This window comes from Nesoenas mayeri (assembly GCF_963082525.1).
Source record: "Nesoenas mayeri genome assembly, chromosome: 27".
Taxonomy (NCBI): domain Eukaryota; kingdom Metazoa; phylum Chordata; class Aves; order Columbiformes; family Columbidae; genus Nesoenas; species Nesoenas mayeri.
Genome location: NC_137555.1, coordinates 4,277,792 through 4,293,484, shown reverse-complemented (window position 1 = coordinate 4,293,484; position 15,693 = coordinate 4,277,792). Strand labels below are relative to the sequence as shown.

Genomic DNA, 15,693 nt, shown 5'->3' with positions numbered 1-15,693 from the left:
CGCCGGGGGTGACAATAAATTGGGGGTGACAATAAAGTGGGGAGGGAGAGGTGCCGACCCAGCTCGTGGCTTTATTGACCCCTGCGGGGGAAAATAGCGGCCGAATCGGGGGGATTTGGTGCCTCCGTCCTCACACCACCCGGTTGCAGATGACGCCCAGCTGCTCGATCTCGCACTGCACCTCGTCCCCACGCTGCGGGGACAGGGACACAGTGGCAGCCAACCCCCTGCCTTGTCCCCAGTGAGGGGGGGGTCCTCATGTTCCCGCTCTGCCCCCCCAAGCCCTTTCCCTACCTTAAGAAACACGGGGGGTTTCCGAAAAAACCCCACGCCAGCGGGGGTTCCCGTCAGCAGGATGTCCCCGGGGACCAGTGTGACAAAGCTGGGGAGACACAGGTGTCAGCTGCATCCCCTGGGGAGCGGTGACACCCCTGGCCCCCCCCTGCACGTACCGGGAGACCCAGGCGATGAGTTTGGGGAGGGGGAAGATGAGCTGGCTGGTGCTGCTGTCCTGCATCACCTGCCCGTTGACGCTGCAGCGGATGCGCAGGTTGTGGACGTCTGCGGGGACAGAGGGGACACGTCACAGCACGGGGGACACGTCACAGCGTGGGGGACACGGGGACGGCGGCGCCACCTCGGTGTCCCCCTTTGGAGAAAACACGGGTGATTCTGGGGGAATTCAGTGTCACACGAGTCCCCGTCCCCATCACGTCCCTGTGTTGTCCCCATCGCGTCCCCACCTGTCACAGCCTCCTTGGTGACCAGGGCCGGCCCCAGGGGACAGAAGGTGTCGAAGGTTTTCCCCAGCAGCCACTGCCGCCCGTTGCGCATCTGCCAGTCCCGGGCGCTCACGTCGTTGGCCACCGTGAACCCCACGACGTGGTCCATGGCCACCGACTCCTGCAGGGGACAACGGGGACCTGGTTAACCCGGGGTGGGGGCAGATGGCGGGGACAGGACAGGGACAGGGGGTCACCTCGATGTGCCGCCCCTTCTTCCCGATGACGGCGGCCAGTTCCACCTCCCAGTCCACCTGCTGCGGGGACAACACGGGGACTCGGTTGGGCTGCATGGGGGGGACACGGTGACAGGCGGGGGGGACAGGGGGGTCCTCACGCTGCTCTCCTGGGGCAGCTCGATGTCGTCGAAGGGGCCGGTGATGGCGCTGGGGAACTTGTTGAAGATGACGGGGTCGGCGGGGACGCGGGCGCCCTGCTCGGCGCAGTGGTCGCGGTAGTTGAGCCCCACGCAGATCAGCTTCTGGGGGTCCCCCAGCGGCGCCAGCAGCCGAACCCCGTCCCGCGGCACCCGGAACTGGCCGGACTGCAGCGCCCTGCGGGGCTGCGCTCAGCCACGGGGCTCGGGGGACACGGAGGACAGGGGGGACACGGGGAACACGGGGGACACGGGGCGGGGGGACACGACACCCACCTGTGCGCGGCAGCCAGGGCGGAAGGGCCGCTCTCCAGGAGGGATCTCATGGATCCCGGCAGCGCCGGTTCGGCCGCGCTCAGGTCAACCAGGGCCCCCCCCGGCGCCTCCTCCAGCCCCAGCCGGGGCTCGGCCCCCCCGGGCCCCCGGAACCGAACCAGCCGCATGGCCCCCGCCAGGCGCATCCCTGCGGGGAGCGGATCCGAGGGGATCCGGTGGGGATCCTGCGGCCGGGGGGTGGTGGGGACCCCCCCAGTGAATCTCAGAACGGGGAGGGAGGGGAAGGGGCAGATCCTGGCACACGGGGATCCTGCAGTGAGGGGGCACAGTGGGGAAGGGGGGAGGCAGATCCCCTGATCCCACACAGCCCCGATCCCAGGGATCTCCCCCCATCCCGGTCAGCCCCGATCCCAGGGGACCCCCGATCCCGCACGACCCCAATCTCAGAGGTTCCCCCCCGATCCCACGCAGTCCCGATCCCGAGGATCCCGCTCGTCCCAGGGGATCCCCCCAGTCCCGCACAGATCCCACAGGATCTACCCGCACCTTAAACCCGCTCAGCCCAGCCCCAGGGGTCCCTCGAATCGCGGCAGATCCCCCCCCGCACGCGCTCAGCCCGATCCCGGGGATCCCCCCCGAACCCATCCCGGGGATTCCCCATCCCGGGGGGTCCCGGGGGATTCCCCGCTCCCACCTACGTCACGTGAACGTCACTCCCCCCTCGCACGCGCTGACCCCGCGGCCCCGGCCCCAAGGTCCCCCTGCCGAAGCCACGCCCCCCTCGCCCCGACCAATGGGAACGCGGAGGGGGCGGGTAGGCGCCGCCAACGACGGCCGGTGGAGCCACCAATGAGAGCCCGCCGCGCGCAGCCACGCCGCCGGAAAGGGGCGGGGCAGCGGCGTTGCCAGGAGACGCGGAGCGGCCGCCATGATGGCGCCGCCGCCGCCATGACAGCGCCGAGGCCGCGGGCGGAGAACCGGGGGCGGCACCGGGACCGGGTTTGCCGCTTTTATTTGGCAGAAACACGCAGCGGCGGCGGCGGCGCGGCAGGAGCAGCGGGGGCAGCGGGGTCTGCAGGGGCAGCGGGGTCTGCAGGGGCAGCGGGGGCCGGGAGAGCGGCGGGCGTGAGGAGGGAAGCAGCACAAACCCCCCAAACCCCCCAACCCCCGCCCGGCTGCGCCGCCCGCGGCCCCTGAACCATCGCCCGCTCTCCGCACGCGGGACGCGGGGCAGGAGCCGCCGTTCCCGGGACAGGGACCGTGCGGGGGGCCCGCGGCCCCGCGTTTGTTTCCCTTCGGGAATAGAAACTGCGCCCCCGGAGGCCCCGGGTTAGATGATGCTCTCGAAGATCCGCATGGAGCGCACGATGTCCCCGTCCTGCGGGGGCGGCCACGGGTCACCCGCTGGCCCCGCGGCGTCACCCCCGGGGTGTTGAACGGGGGACACGGGACGGGGGGGCTGGGGGTGCCGACCCCCCTGTCACCTGCTGACACGTGTCCAGGAACTCGTGCAGGGTCACCACGCCGTCCCCGTCCCGGTCCATCTTCTGCGGGGACAGACGGGGGGTCGCGGGGACGGCGCTTGTCCCCCGTGACCCCCGGGGGACGCGCAGAGGGGACACGGAGGGGACGGCCCTTGTCCCCCGTGACCCCGGGGACACGCGGAGGGGACGCGGAGGGGACGGCCCCACCTGGAAGAAGATCTCCAGGTGCTCGGCGGGCGCGCTGTCCCGCAGCGGGGGGCGGGTGCTGCGCCCCAGCATGGCGTAAATGGACTTGATGACCTGCAGCATCTCCTGGGAGGGACAGAGCGGGGACAGGGTGACAAACCCCCCCAGTGCGGCCACCTCCGCCGCGTCCCCACGCAGTGTCACCTCCTTGGTGACGCAGCCGTCCTTGTTGAGGTCGTAGAGGTTGAACGCCCACTCGAGCCGCTGCCGCACCGTCCCCCGCAGCAGCACCGACAGCCCCACGGCGAAGTCCTGCCGGGACAGACCCACGAGTGGCACCGGCACGCGTGGCCACAACCCACGTGCCCCCCCCCCCCATCGCCATCGACCGCGGGACGCGCAGGAGCCTGTTAGGTGCTTTTCCCCCTATTGATCCCGTTTCTATTCCGGCTCGGCGCTATTTTTACCGGTGGTGAGCGCGGAGCCGGCTGTGCCGCAGTGCCGGGAGCGCTCCGCACCGCTCCCGGGGACGCGCCAGCATTCTCCCCCAGCCCTTTTGCCCGGCATTTCCCAGTATTTTTCCCAATGTTTTTCCCAGTATTTTTCCCAGCGTTCCTAATGTCTTTCCCAGCATTTCCCGGTGTTTTTCCTGGTGTTTTTCCTGGTGTTTCCAGGCATTTCCCCCTCATTTCCCACTAATGTTCCCAGCATTTCCCCATGCGTTTCCCCATATTTCCCCAGCATTTTTCCTGGCATTTCCCAGTATTTTCCACAGCATTTCCCAACGTTTTTCCCCCTCATTTCCCCGCGTTTTTCCCCTCATTTCCAAGTGTTTTTCCCAGTGTTTCCCCGTGTTTTCTCCCATGTTTTTCTGCTCATTTCCCAGTGTTTTTCCCAGTGTTTCCCCGTGTTTTCCCCCATGTTTTTCCGCTCGTTTCCCAGTGTTTTTCCCAGTGTTTTTCCTGTTGTTCTTCCCAGTGCTTCCCAGTGTTTTTCCCCGTGTTTTCCCCCTCATTTCCCAGTGTTTTTCCCAGTGTTTCCAGTGTTTTCCCCAGTGTTTTTCCGCTCATTTCCCAGTGTTTTTCCCATCGTCTTTCCCAGTGCTTCCTGGTGTTTTTCCCCCCGTGTTTTTCCGCTCATTTCCCAGTGTTTTTCCCAGTGTTTTCCCCAGTGATTTTCCTAGTGTTTCCCGGTGTTTTCCCTGGTATTTTCCCCCTCATTTCCCAGTATTTTTCCCTGTGTTTTTCCTGCCATTTTCCCCATTGCTTCCCGGTGTTTTTCCCTTCATTTCCCAGTGTTTTTCCCTATATTTTCCCTGTCATTTTCCCCAGTGTTTCCTGGTGTTTTCCCCAGTGTTTTTCCCCTCATTTCCCAGTGTTTTTCCCATCGTCTTCCCCAGCGCTTCCCGGTGTTTTTCCCCGTGTTTTTCCCCTCATTTCCTAGTGTTTTTCTCATCGTTTTTCCCGGTGTTTCCCAGCATTTTCTCCCTCATTTCCCGGTGTTTTTCCCGGAGTTCTCCCCGCTGTTTCCCCCCCGTTTCCCGTCGTCCGCTCACCTGGAAGCACAGAGCCCCGTCGCGGTCGGCGTCGAAGGCGTCGAACAAGAAGTGCGCGTAGGCGCTGGCGTCTGCAGGGCCGGGGCGGGGGGGACACAGCCAGACCCGGTGACACCCCCAGGTGACAATTCACCCTTTCCCCCCCCACACCCCCTCCCCACTCACCGCCTTGGGGGAAGAAGCGCGAATAAATCCCGGTGAAGGTTTCCTCGTCCACGAGGCCACTGGGACACTCCTGTCGGGGACGTCAAGCGCCCGGTGACCCCGAAACCCCCGTGTCCCCGCAGCGGGGGGGCCGCTGTGTGCCCCCCCCCTCCGCACTCACACTTTTGAAGCCGCGATAAAGCGCCTGCAGCTCCGCTTTGGTGAATTTGGTCCGCGCCAGCAACTTCTCCAGCTCCTCCGGTTGGTGCCGCGCGGCCGAGAGCTCCAGGTCGGTGTCACCGGCATCTGGGGGACACAGAGACCCCCCCCTCAAAGACCCCCATCCCAGGAGACCCCCCCATGTCATCCCCACCCCCAAACCCCCCGATGCGGCAGCGAACCCCGAATTCCCTGGGGAGGGAGGGAAAGCGCCGGGTTCCCCGTCCCAGGGGGTTTTTGGGGGGGTTTCCCCGGGAGGTGCCGCTGGCAGCACCTTCCTGGGGCGCAGAACATCCCGGAGCCGCTAATGGCGTGGCGGGTAATTAATAAATGATGCCTCATTAATAATTAAGTATTAATAAATGATGCCTCATGAATAATTGCAGCTCGGGGAGCCCCCGCGGAGCCGCTCGGCACCGAGCAGGAACTTGGGGAGGGGGGAAATGGGGGGTAGGATGGGGGATCCGAGACTGGGGAACCCCCCAAAAAGCTCGGGGTGGTGCTGGGGGGGGGAGCTGGGGGGGGAGAGGGCACTTGCAGCTCATTTTGGGGGGTTTGGGCACCCCAATGTTCAGTTTTGGGGGCATGGAGGGGATTGGAGGTCTATGGTGTTGCACCTTTGGGGGCTTGGGGGTCAATGCAGGACTTGGGGTCCCCCTGTGTCCCATCTCAGGGGGGGATTGGAGGCCCCACAGGAGGGTTTGGGGGGGTCATTTGGGATGGGGGGGTCCCCATCACCTCTCTTGGGGGTTAAGGAGGGTGCAGAGACCCCCCCAGTGGGGGTTTGGGGCTGTGTGGATGGGAGTTCCCTCCCTGGGGTGTTTTTGGGGGGCCCAGCCCCCTCAGGAAGGTCAGAACAAGGCTGGGCCGTGACGCTGCAAATGCGGGGGGGTGGGGTGGGGGGTCCCTGCCCCCCCCACCCTAAATCCCCCCCACACCCCCAAAACCCCCCTTGCACCCCCAAACGCTCTTCCCCCCCCACAACCCCTATTTCGCGCCCCCAGTGCCCATTTCCAGGCCCAACGGGTCCCATACCCAATGCGGGGGGGGGCAGGATGGGGCCACCCCAAGTTGAGGAGGGGGCTGTAATTAATGAACAGAGGTTAATTGGGGGGGTTTTACCTTCGGCGGAGATGGGCTCCAGGATGCCGAACTGCTTGAGGACGGCGATGAAGAGCAGGACGAGCACGGCCCCGGCGCACAGCTCCATGCCCTGCATCCCCCCCACCCCCAGAACACCCTCCGCGGGACCCCCGCGCCGGGGGGGGCACCGCAGGGGGTGTCACCGTCACGGCCGGTGCCGTCCCGGGCAGCGCAGCGGCGGGTGCGCCGTCCGGCCGTCTGTCCGGTCGTCCTGCCGTCTGTCCGGTCGTCCTGCCCTCCCCCCTTGGCACGCGGCCCCCCCGCCCCGCACCCTCACCACGAGTTCCTTATCTTTTCTATAGGGCTTTTTCTTTATCTCCCCCCCACACACAAAGGGCAGCGGGTGCAGCACCCATGGGTGCCCCTGACTGCCCAACCGGGGGTGACGACCCAGCGCCGGCCTTAAAATTGGGGGGAAAAATATTGTTGTGGTCCCCCTGCCATGGGAGGAGCGGGGGGCACGTCCCCCCCTACTGCACCTTGGGGGGTGTTTGGTGCTCGCGGGGCAATTAGTGACGGGGGTTAATTAACGCGGGGCGGCTAACGAGCGGCGCGATCGATGGGGATGAGTAAGCAGCAGGAAGGGCTCCCCTGGGACACGTGGGGAACCCGAGGCGTGGAGGGCGGGGGGGTGTCGCAGCCCCCGGGGTGGCACTGTCCCCCGGGGGTGTCCCAGCGCTGTGGCACTTCTGTCCCCATCGCCCTGGGGACGTCTGTCCCCTGTGTCCTGCGGTGGCCTTGTCCCCAAGGCCCCAGTGATGTCTGTCGCCTTCCCTTTGGGGATGTCCTGTCCCCAATGGCCCTGGGGACACTGTCTCTGTCCCCCCAGGACTGGCCTTGTCCCCATGACCCCAGGGACATCTGTTCCTGTCCCTCTGGGGGTGTCCCTGTCCCTACACTCCCAGGGACATAGTCCCTGTCCCCGCAGGAGTGGCCTTGCCCCCAAGGTCCCAGGGACATCAATCCCTGTCCCTATGGGGGTGTCCTGTCCCCAGTGGCCCTGGGGACACTGCCCCTGTCCCCACAGGAGTGGCCTTGCCCCCAGGGTCCCAGGGACATTGGTCCCTGTCCCTCCAAGGGTGTCCTGTGTCCAGCGGTCCTGGGGACACCATCTCTGTCCCTTTGACGGTGTCTCTGTCTCCAAGGCCCTAGGAACATGGTCCTTGTCCGCCTGGGACTGTCTTGTCCTGTTGGTCCCTGGGACACTGTCCCTGTTCCCCAAGGGTGTCCCTGTCCCCAGGGCCCCAGGGGACACTGTCCCTGTTCCCCAGGGGTGTCCCTGTCCCCAGGGCCCCAGGGGACACTGTCCCTGTTCCCCAGGGGTGTCCCTGTCCCCAAGGCCCCAGGGGACACTGTCCCTATTCCCCAGGGGTGTCCCTGTCCCCAGGGCCCCAGGGAACACTGTCCCTGTTCCCCAGGGGTGTCCCTGTCCCCAGGGCCCCAGGGGACACTGTCCCTGTTCCCCAGGGCTGTCCCTGTCCCCAAGGCCCCAGGGGACACTGTCCCTATTCCCCAGGGGTGTCCCTGTCCCCAAGGCCCCAGGGGACACTGTCCCTGTCCGCCAAGGTGTCCCCTCCCCATCACCCCCCACCCCGTGGTGACCCCCGGGGCTGCACGGAGGGGCGGGGCCAGTTGCCAGTGGGCGGGGCTTCCCTCCCAGTGGGCGGGGCCTCTTGCTAAGGGCGGGGCGCGCCCACCGCCCAAGGGGCGCGGCTCAGCCACACCCTCGCGCGCCGCCACTTCCGCCGCCGCCACCGGAAGCGCCGCTCGCCGCCTCCGCCATGGCCTCAAGGTTACTGCGGGTGAGCGCGGCCCTGCGGCTCCTGCCCGCGGCCTCGGCCCGCAGCGCGCCCGCCCGCGGCCTCGCCGTGCCCGGTGAGCGGGGACACCGGGGGCAACGGGGACACCGGGGACAACGGGGAGGGGGCGGGATGGGGGGGCGGGGCCGCGGCCTCCCGGAGTGACCGCGCTGCCCCGCAGGCGACCTGGCCAGCGATGAGGAGCAGGCGACGGGCTTGGAGCGGAAGGTGATGGAGGCCATGAACAAGGGCCTGGTGAGTGCGGGCGGGGGGTGACCGGGGCTCGAGCTGGGGGCTCAGGGACAGGGTGTCCTGGGGGGGCGGGGTCCGGGTGCCCCCGGCTCGGGGAGCAGCTGGGGGGACCCCTGGGAGGGTGTGTGTGGGGGGGGGGCTCAGGGACAGGGTGTCCTGGGGGGGGGGGCAGGGTCTGGGGGTGTCCCCTCCGCCCGGGGGCAGCTGGGGGACCCCAGGGTGTCCCTGAACGCCACCCACTCAGGGACACGGTGTCTTTGGAGAGGGAGTCAGGGTTTGGGGTGCCCCCCCAGCTCGGGGGGATCTGAGGGGCAGGGTCTCTTGAGGAGGGGGACACAGAGTCTTGGGGTGTCCCCCCCACACAGGAGGCAGCTGGAGGGACCCCAGGGTGGCCCTGAGTCTCCCCCCATTCAGAGACAGGGTGTCCTTGGTGGGGCAGACAGGGTCACTCAGGGAGACCCCAGGGTTGGGGGGGGGGGGGGGGGCGGGGCTCAGGGACAGGAGGGATTTGGGGGTGCCCCCCACTCACCTTCCCACCCCCCTCAGGACCCCTACAGCATGTTCCGGCCCAAGCGCTACGCGGGGACCAAGGAGGACCCCAACCTCGTCCCCTCCATCACCAACAAGCGCATCGTGGGCTGCGTCTGTAAGTGCCCCGCCCCCCCGATGTCCCCCCGTTCCCTCTGTCCGCCCGTCTGTCCCACCCTCCTCTCCCCCCCCCAGGTGAAGAGGACAACAGCTACGTCGTCTGGTTCTGGCTGCACAAGGGGGAGGCCCAGCGCTGCCCCTCCTGCGGCGCCCACTACAAGCTCATCCCCCACGAGCTGCCCCACTGAGCCCCCCGGATTGGGGGTGGGGGGGAAGAGGGGGAGCCAGGGTCACACCGACACCCCCCTCCCCCAGCACCCACTGGGGGTCCCAGGGTCACACTGAACCCCCCAGCACCCACTGGGCATTTTTTGGGCTGAGCGGAGCTGCCCCCCCCTCGCCCTGCTGTGTGTCCCCCCCTCATAAAGACTTTGTGTGGACACCCTGAGTCTGTCTGTGCGGGGTAGGCAGCAGCACCCATGGGTGCAGGGAGGAGGGGTGTGTGGATTTAAAGCATCGTGAGCAGGGAGGGGACATGGGGGGACCCCCCAGGGGGTGCTCATGACCTTGGAGCAGGATTTGGGGTGGGGGGATCCCCTGTTCACTGTCCCTGTGCCCTGGGGGAGGCAGGCTGGGTCTGTTGGGGGTTTGGAGGGTCCTCTGGTTGGGGGGAACCTGCTTGGGCTGGGGGAACCCCATCCCCAAAATAAACCCCTCTGCACCCCAGGGGGGTTGGTCCATCCCTGTGGGGGGGTGGAAAATTCTGGGGTGCGACATTGGGGGTGTCGGGGGCTCCCTGAGGTCCTGGCACCCACATCTGCCCAACCGCCCCAGCAGTCCCCGATGTGTCACTGTCACAGGTGACAGGGTCACTCAGGAGTCTCCCCCATGGTCACTCGTGTCCCCAGGGTCAGGGTGGGGTTGAGTGGGCACCAGGTCCCCGTGGTCCCAGAACCCCTGACAGTGGCTGCACAGCCTGTGGGTCACCTGTGGGACTCTGGGTGACACAGATGGGGACACCCCTCCACCCCACAGCTCTGGGGGGCTCGTGACACTCTGCAGGTGCTGCCACTGGTGGCCCCACGCAAGTGTGATGGCCGAACCTCCTGGGTGACGGTGGCCGGGGACCTGCTGGAAGGTCCTGCAGTGTCCCCAGGGGGTCCCCAAGGGGTTCCTGGGGGCCCTGCGCTGTCCCCAGTGGGTCCCAAGAGGCTCCACAGTGTCCCCAGATGGTCCCAGAAGGTTCCCCTGAGGTTGCAGGTTCCCTCGTGTGGCCCCTCCCGCCGCTGACGTTCTCGATGACGCCAGGCAGCCCGGCCATGACGTCATTCGCCGCTCCAGGCGGGAGGGAGCGGGGCTCTGGGCCTCTTCGCCCGCCGTCCCCGCGAGCGGCCAATGGGAGCCGCCGGCGGCCGTGACTGACAGGCGGCCGGTGACGTCACTGCGCTTCAGGGAACGGCGCGCCCGAGGGTGGGGGGGGCTGCGGGGCGGGACTCGGCGGGGGCGGGGCTTAGCGGAGGGGCAGGGCTTATCCGGGAGCGCCCCGCCCACGGCAGAGGGCGCGCGGGGACGCGGCGGGCGGGGCCTCCCCCGCCCCACGTGACTCGGCGGAGAAGGCGCCAGCGGCGGCGCGGCCCAGAGTGCGGCGGTGACGTCACCCCTGTCGCAGAGGGGCGGGGCGGGGGCGCGCGGGGCCGCGCGCCGGAAGCGGGGCGGCCGCGCGCGGAAGGGCCGGCGCGGGGCGGGCGGGCGGACAAGATGGCGGATGGGGACAGCGGCAGCGAGCGCGGCGGCAGCGGCGGGTTCGGCGCCGCCCGCGGAGGAGGCGGCGGCGGCGGCGGCGGAGGGAGCGGCGGCGGGGCCGGGTCCGGAGGGGGGTCCGGCGGGGCGGGCCCGGAGCAGGAGACGCAGGAACTGGCCTCGAAGCGGCTGGACATCCAGAACAAGCGCTTCTACCTGGACGTGAAGCAGAACGCCAAGGGCCGCTTCCTCAAGATCGCCGAGGTGGGCGCGGGCGGCTCCAAGAGCCGCCTCACCCTCTCCATGGCCGTGGCCGCCGAGTTCCGCGACTACCTGGGCGACTTCATCGAGCACTACGCGCAGCTGGGCCCGTCCAGCCCCGAGCAGCTCGCCCAGGCCGCCGGCGCCCCCGGGGAGGACGGCGCCGGTGCCGGCCCGCGCCGCGCCCTCAAGAGCGAGTTCCTGGTGCGGGAGAACCGCAAATATTACCTGGACCTGAAGGAAAACCAGCGCGGGCGCTTCCTCCGCATCCGCCAGACCGTCAACCGCGGGCCCGGGGGGCCGGGGGGGTTCCCCGGGGGCCCCCCCGGGCTGCAGAGCGGCCAGACCATCGCGCTGCCGGCGCAGGGGCTGATCGAGTTCCGCGACGCCCTGGCCAAGCTCATCGACGACTACGGGGGCGAGGAGGACGAGCTGGGCGGCCCCGGGGGCGGGGGGCCGGGCGGCGGGGGGCTCTACGGGGAGCTGCCCGAGGGCACCTCCATCACCGTGGACTCCAAACGCTTTTTCTTCGACGTGGGGTGCAACAAATACGGCGTTTTCCTGCGGGTGAGCGAGGTGAAGCCCTCGTACCGCAACGCCATCACCGTCCCCTACAAGGCCTGGGCCAAGTTCGGCGGCGCCTTCTGCCGCTACGCCGAGGAGATGCGCGACATCCAGGAGCGCCAGCGGGACAAGCTCTACGACCGACGCGCCGGCCCCCCGGGACCAGGCAGCGGCAGCGGCGCCGGCGACGACTCCGACGGCGACGACGTGGACGACGACTGAGCCCCGAACCGCAACGCCGGCCCCCCCATCCCCATCGCCCCCAGATCCCCCCCCCCCCAAAAACCCGCTGCCGGAGAGAGAGGAACCGGCTCGACCGCGACGCCAAGCGCGTCCCCTCGTCACCCTCTTCGGGGGACACACACACACTCACACCCCGGATCCATCTCTCCGACGCGGTGCCCCCCCCCACCACCAAAAAACCAGCATCTGGCACCGCACCGGGGCCACCAAACCCTCACGGGGGGCGACGGAGCCAAGGGGGGACGGAGCCGCGAGCGGCGGCTTCGGCAGCGAGCGCTGGGGCGGGGGGGCTGCACCTGGACCAACGGCCGCTCTCTCTTTTTTTTTCCCCCCTCTATTTTCCTTTTTTCTCCCCCTTTTTTTTCCCCCTTCTATTTTCCTTTTTCCCTCTATTTTCCTTCCCCCCGTTTTCCAGATTATTTTTTGGGATGCAAACCGCTCAACTCCAGGCACCCAAACCAGAACCCGCCCGCCCCCCCACCCTCCCCCAGGAACCAGGTTCCTGCAAATTAAGGAAAACTTTCTCGGTTTTGCTGATTTCTTCTATTCTTATATCTCTCTCTCTATTTTTCTCCCCCGGGGGGGGTGGGGGCAGCGTGGCCGGTTGGGCACGAAGCACAAGGAGAACCCGCCGGGACGCACCGGCTGCCCCTTCACGCCAAATAAGGCGGCGCCGGCGAAATCACTGTATCGCTTTGGTCCCTTATAATCATTGACTCCAAATTTGCCCTTTTTTCCTCTCTTTTTTTTTGCTTTTCCACCCCCTCCTCGCCGCCCCGGCGGGATCCGCACCCCCAATCGATTATTTTCAGGTTATTTGGGGTTTTTTTCTTATTATTTTTTCCTACCTGGCCACTCCGGCTCTGCCGCCCCGGCCAGCGGGTCCCTCAGCGTCGCCTCTCGCATTAAATGGATTTTTCCGCTCTCAAATCGTCTTTTTTTTTTTAAAAACCTTTTGGTTTTTTTGTTCTTTAATCAAACCAGGTCAATCCTGCCCTTTCCAAAACGTCTTTTTTTCCGCCGCGTTATCCCAGGAACTCTGAACCGATCGGGGTTCGTCGCTCGTCATTCCAAACTTGCAGCTTCTCCAACGCCTCCTCCACTTTTAGGACTTTATGTTTTAAATTAACTCTTTCCGCTGGTTTTTTCGGGAGCCGGCGCCCGCCGATCTCCGTAATTTATTCTCGCGGATCCGTCTCCCCGAGGAACCCGCGGGCGCCGCCGTCCGTCCATCCATCCATCCATCCATCCATCCCGCCTCCGTCGCTCGTTTTTAAAGGGATTTTTAACGTGATTTTTTTGTTTTAAATGTTCCATTTCTCCCATTTTTAACCCCGTCGCCGGGACCGGCGGTTCCGCACTCACCACGGGAGCAATAGTTTGATTTCCACGTCCGACCGCGGCCGTACTGTAATTTCGTACCCTCAGGCAGCTCTTATTCCGTGACGTCCTGCTGGTCCCACCGCGGTTCCATTCGCACCTTCGGTTCTTTGCCGCGGAAAAACAACAAACCCCCCCCCCCCAAAAAAAAAGACGACAAAAACAACAACAAAAAAGCCGCGGAAGGTTCCGGATTGGGAGAAGACGCGGCCGCAATGGACTCACCGGGAGCACCGACGCAGGCGGCGCCTCTCCTTTTATTTTTGAAGAGGATCATATATATTAAAAAAAAATACATATATATATATATTCTTTTTTTTTTTTTTTTGGCTGAATTGCGGGAATTTAGCCTTATTTTCTACTCTAGGGTAGCGGCGCCGTCGCCGCCGGTCCCGTTCGGTTCTCAGGAGCCGCTTCGGAAATAACACGGAAGATGAAAAAAGGCAAAATATGCCAAAAAAAAAGAAAAATAAACCCATAAACCGCGGAGCCGGAGCCGCGACCGGACCCTTTGTCTCGCCAGAGCCGCGGATCTGGGACAGAAACCTCCGGCACACGGTGCGAGAGTCGAGGTGTCGGGCAAAAACCACCAAAAACCATCAGAAAACAAGAGAAAAAGGCGAAAAGGGTTTGGAAGCTTTTAACCCAGTGGCAGCTGAGGCGCGGGGGGAGACGGTTGATTTGGGGGAGTTTTGGGGGGTCTCGACGCGGCGTCGCCAAAACCGGAATTCGGCAGCGGGTCGGTGGGTTCAGTTCTTCCCGTATATATATATATATATATATGTATATACACATATGTGTGCGTGTGTGTATATATATCAGATTTGGTTGGGTTTTTTTTTTCTGTAGAAAATGGGGAAATTGCTTTTTTTTTTTGGTTTGTTTCATTTTGAACCGGAAGGGGGAAAAACAATCCCAAAATTCTTGGAGCTTCCAGATTTCTGTTGCCCCGCGAGGGACGGTTTGAGAGCGCGACTTCTCGCTGTACAAAAAGAAAACCTTGTAAATCTTGTATAGCGCCCCAAAATCGATGTAAATACCCAAAAAAAACGTCCGGGCCGGGAGCCGTTGGCGGCTCCGTGAAAAGTTCAAACCGCTGCAGTTTCTTTTCCGCGCCCCCCAAGAGAAAAATCTGGAAGAAATGAGAATTTTCCTGCTGTAGTTTCAGCTGGTTTGGGGGGAGGCGACTGGTCCCGGTGCTGCCGGGCCACGGTGATGGCGGTTTCTTGTGTTGGTGATAAAACCACCAACCCTCGCCGGCTTCTCTTTTAAAAAAGAAAAAAGTTTTAAAAAAAAAAGGCAAAAATAGAAAAAATATGGAAAAAAAAATAAAAGAAGCGGGAGCGAGCGATGACGGTACTTGAGCTGATGCAGGGGGATCTCAGCGGATATTCCCGGTGGGAAACGGAACCGGCGCGGCGGCGGCGGCTCCGGGTGCTCGGTGCGGTTCTTGTGGAGCCGGTGCTGCCCGTGAGATCCAAATAATCCAGGTGCCGGGATGGAGCTGGGAGAGGAACGGCCGGTGAGGAGCGCGGTGGCTTCGCACCGCGGTGGCGGCGACCTCAGAGTCCCCGCGCTGGCGTTTGGCATTGCCGGCGGCATCGAAACAAGAAGCCACGAGGATTCGACGCAGCGCCCAAGAGCGGCTCTTGCATCCCTGGCTCCGCGCTGGAAACATCGCTCAATAAACCATCGGTAAATAAACCATCGGCGCAGGAATGAGCCGGATCCAGAACTGTCGTTGGCCAATATCTGCTGAGAGCCCCAAACGTTTCACCCCGAAAGTACCTTGAAGAAAGAAGAAAAAAAAAAAGAAAAAAGTTTTATTCCTCTTATTTTTTTAAGAAAAAGAAAAAATACAAGCAAACCATGCACTTTAGGCGGCCCAGCGCGGGGCTGCCGGCGCCCGGGGGGGCCTGTCCCCCCCGTCCCTTCCTCTGCGGCCGGCGGGGCGGTTTCGGGAGCCGCCGGGGAGCGGTTGCCGCCGGCGGGTCCTGGATTTGACCACTAGCGAAGACGAACGCCCGACGTGACGAACTCCTCATGCTCCGAGCACTCCTCACCGTAGCAGATTTTTGCAAAATGGAGTTTTACAAGGTCTATATTTAAAAAATTGTATGTTTGTAACAAATAAAAAGTATGCGGAAAAGTGAATGAAAAAAGCCCGCCCGGCCCCGGCTCGCTCCTTGGGGGGTGTCATTGGTTTGGGAAGGGGTTGTCACCACAGTGCGGATGGGGACACGGGTGTCCTGAGGGGTTGGGGGAACACACGCGGGGTCCCCAGAGCCTGGCGGGGGGTAACCACAGGGAATTTGGGGACACGCGTGGGGTCAGGGGGTGTGGGGGGCACAGGGTTTGGTGTGTGTCATGGCTGGGGTTGGTGCGTGCGGTGCCACCGGCGCCGCAGCCCCGCGCCGCATTGAGCTCTGCGGCTCCCTGCGGGCACGGGCTCATCTGAGGACACAGGCGGCAGCCGCTGCGCATGAGCCATGAGCCGCCACCGCAGCCGCCGCCACCGCCTGTCCCCGTCACCGCTGCCACCGCAGCCAGAACCCCCTCCTGGGGGGAGCAGATCTCCTGGCCCCTCCATGGGGACCCTGTCACACGCATCCCTTGGATGCCGGGGTGGCAGCTGCTGCGAGGGCGCTGGGGGTGGTGGGGACAGCTGGGGGGCCCAGCCACGCTGCAGGCGCCTGTGGGG

The 15,693-nt window shown here is 64.8% G+C and overlaps 4 protein-coding genes across 4 annotated transcripts; 2 read left to right on the top strand and 2 right to left on the bottom strand.

The window, feature by feature from the left end:
• Positions 1-57: 57 nt before the first annotated feature.
• Positions 58-1,619, bottom strand: LOC308050198 (oxaloacetate tautomerase Fahd2a, mitochondrial-like; the record flags this gene model as incomplete). Its single annotated transcript, XM_080360206.1, has 7 exons — positions 58-193; positions 295-382; positions 453-561; positions 744-903; positions 980-1,039; positions 1,120-1,336; positions 1,435-1,619. The coding sequence occupies 7 exons, from the start codon at positions 1,617-1,619 to the stop codon at positions 131-133; spliced, it is 882 nt and encodes a 293-aa protein (XP_080216332.1). The 3' UTR covers positions 58-130.
• A 509-nt stretch (positions 1,620-2,128) lies between these two features.
• LOC308050262 (calsenilin-like) lies at positions 2,129-6,241 on the bottom strand (the record flags this gene model as incomplete). Its single annotated transcript, XM_080360280.1, has 8 exons — positions 2,129-2,524; positions 2,919-2,981; positions 3,126-3,230; positions 3,309-3,416; positions 4,660-4,730; positions 4,825-4,894; positions 4,985-5,109; positions 6,145-6,241. 8 exons carry the CDS (start codon positions 6,239-6,241, stop codon positions 2,129-2,131), a joined length of 1,035 nt encoding a protein of 344 aa, XP_080216406.1.
• Positions 6,242-7,906: 1,665 nt separating this feature from the next.
• Positions 7,907-9,252, top strand: COX5B (cytochrome c oxidase subunit 5B). Its single transcript, XM_080360141.1, has 4 exons — positions 7,907-8,040; positions 8,146-8,219; positions 8,763-8,862; positions 8,940-9,252. The coding sequence occupies exons 1-4, from the start codon at positions 7,947-7,949 to the stop codon at positions 9,050-9,052; spliced, it is 381 nt and encodes a 126-aa protein (XP_080216267.1). The 5' UTR covers positions 7,907-7,946; the 3' UTR covers positions 9,053-9,252.
• Positions 9,253-10,562: 1,310 nt separating this feature from the next.
• Positions 10,563-14,329, top strand: PURB (purine rich element binding protein B; the record flags this gene model as incomplete). Its single annotated transcript, XM_080360211.1, has 1 exon — positions 10,563-14,329. One exon carries the CDS (start codon positions 10,563-10,565, stop codon positions 11,589-11,591), a length of 1,029 nt encoding a protein of 342 aa, XP_080216337.1. The 3' UTR covers positions 11,592-14,329.
• Positions 14,330-15,693: the final 1,364 nt, after the last annotated feature.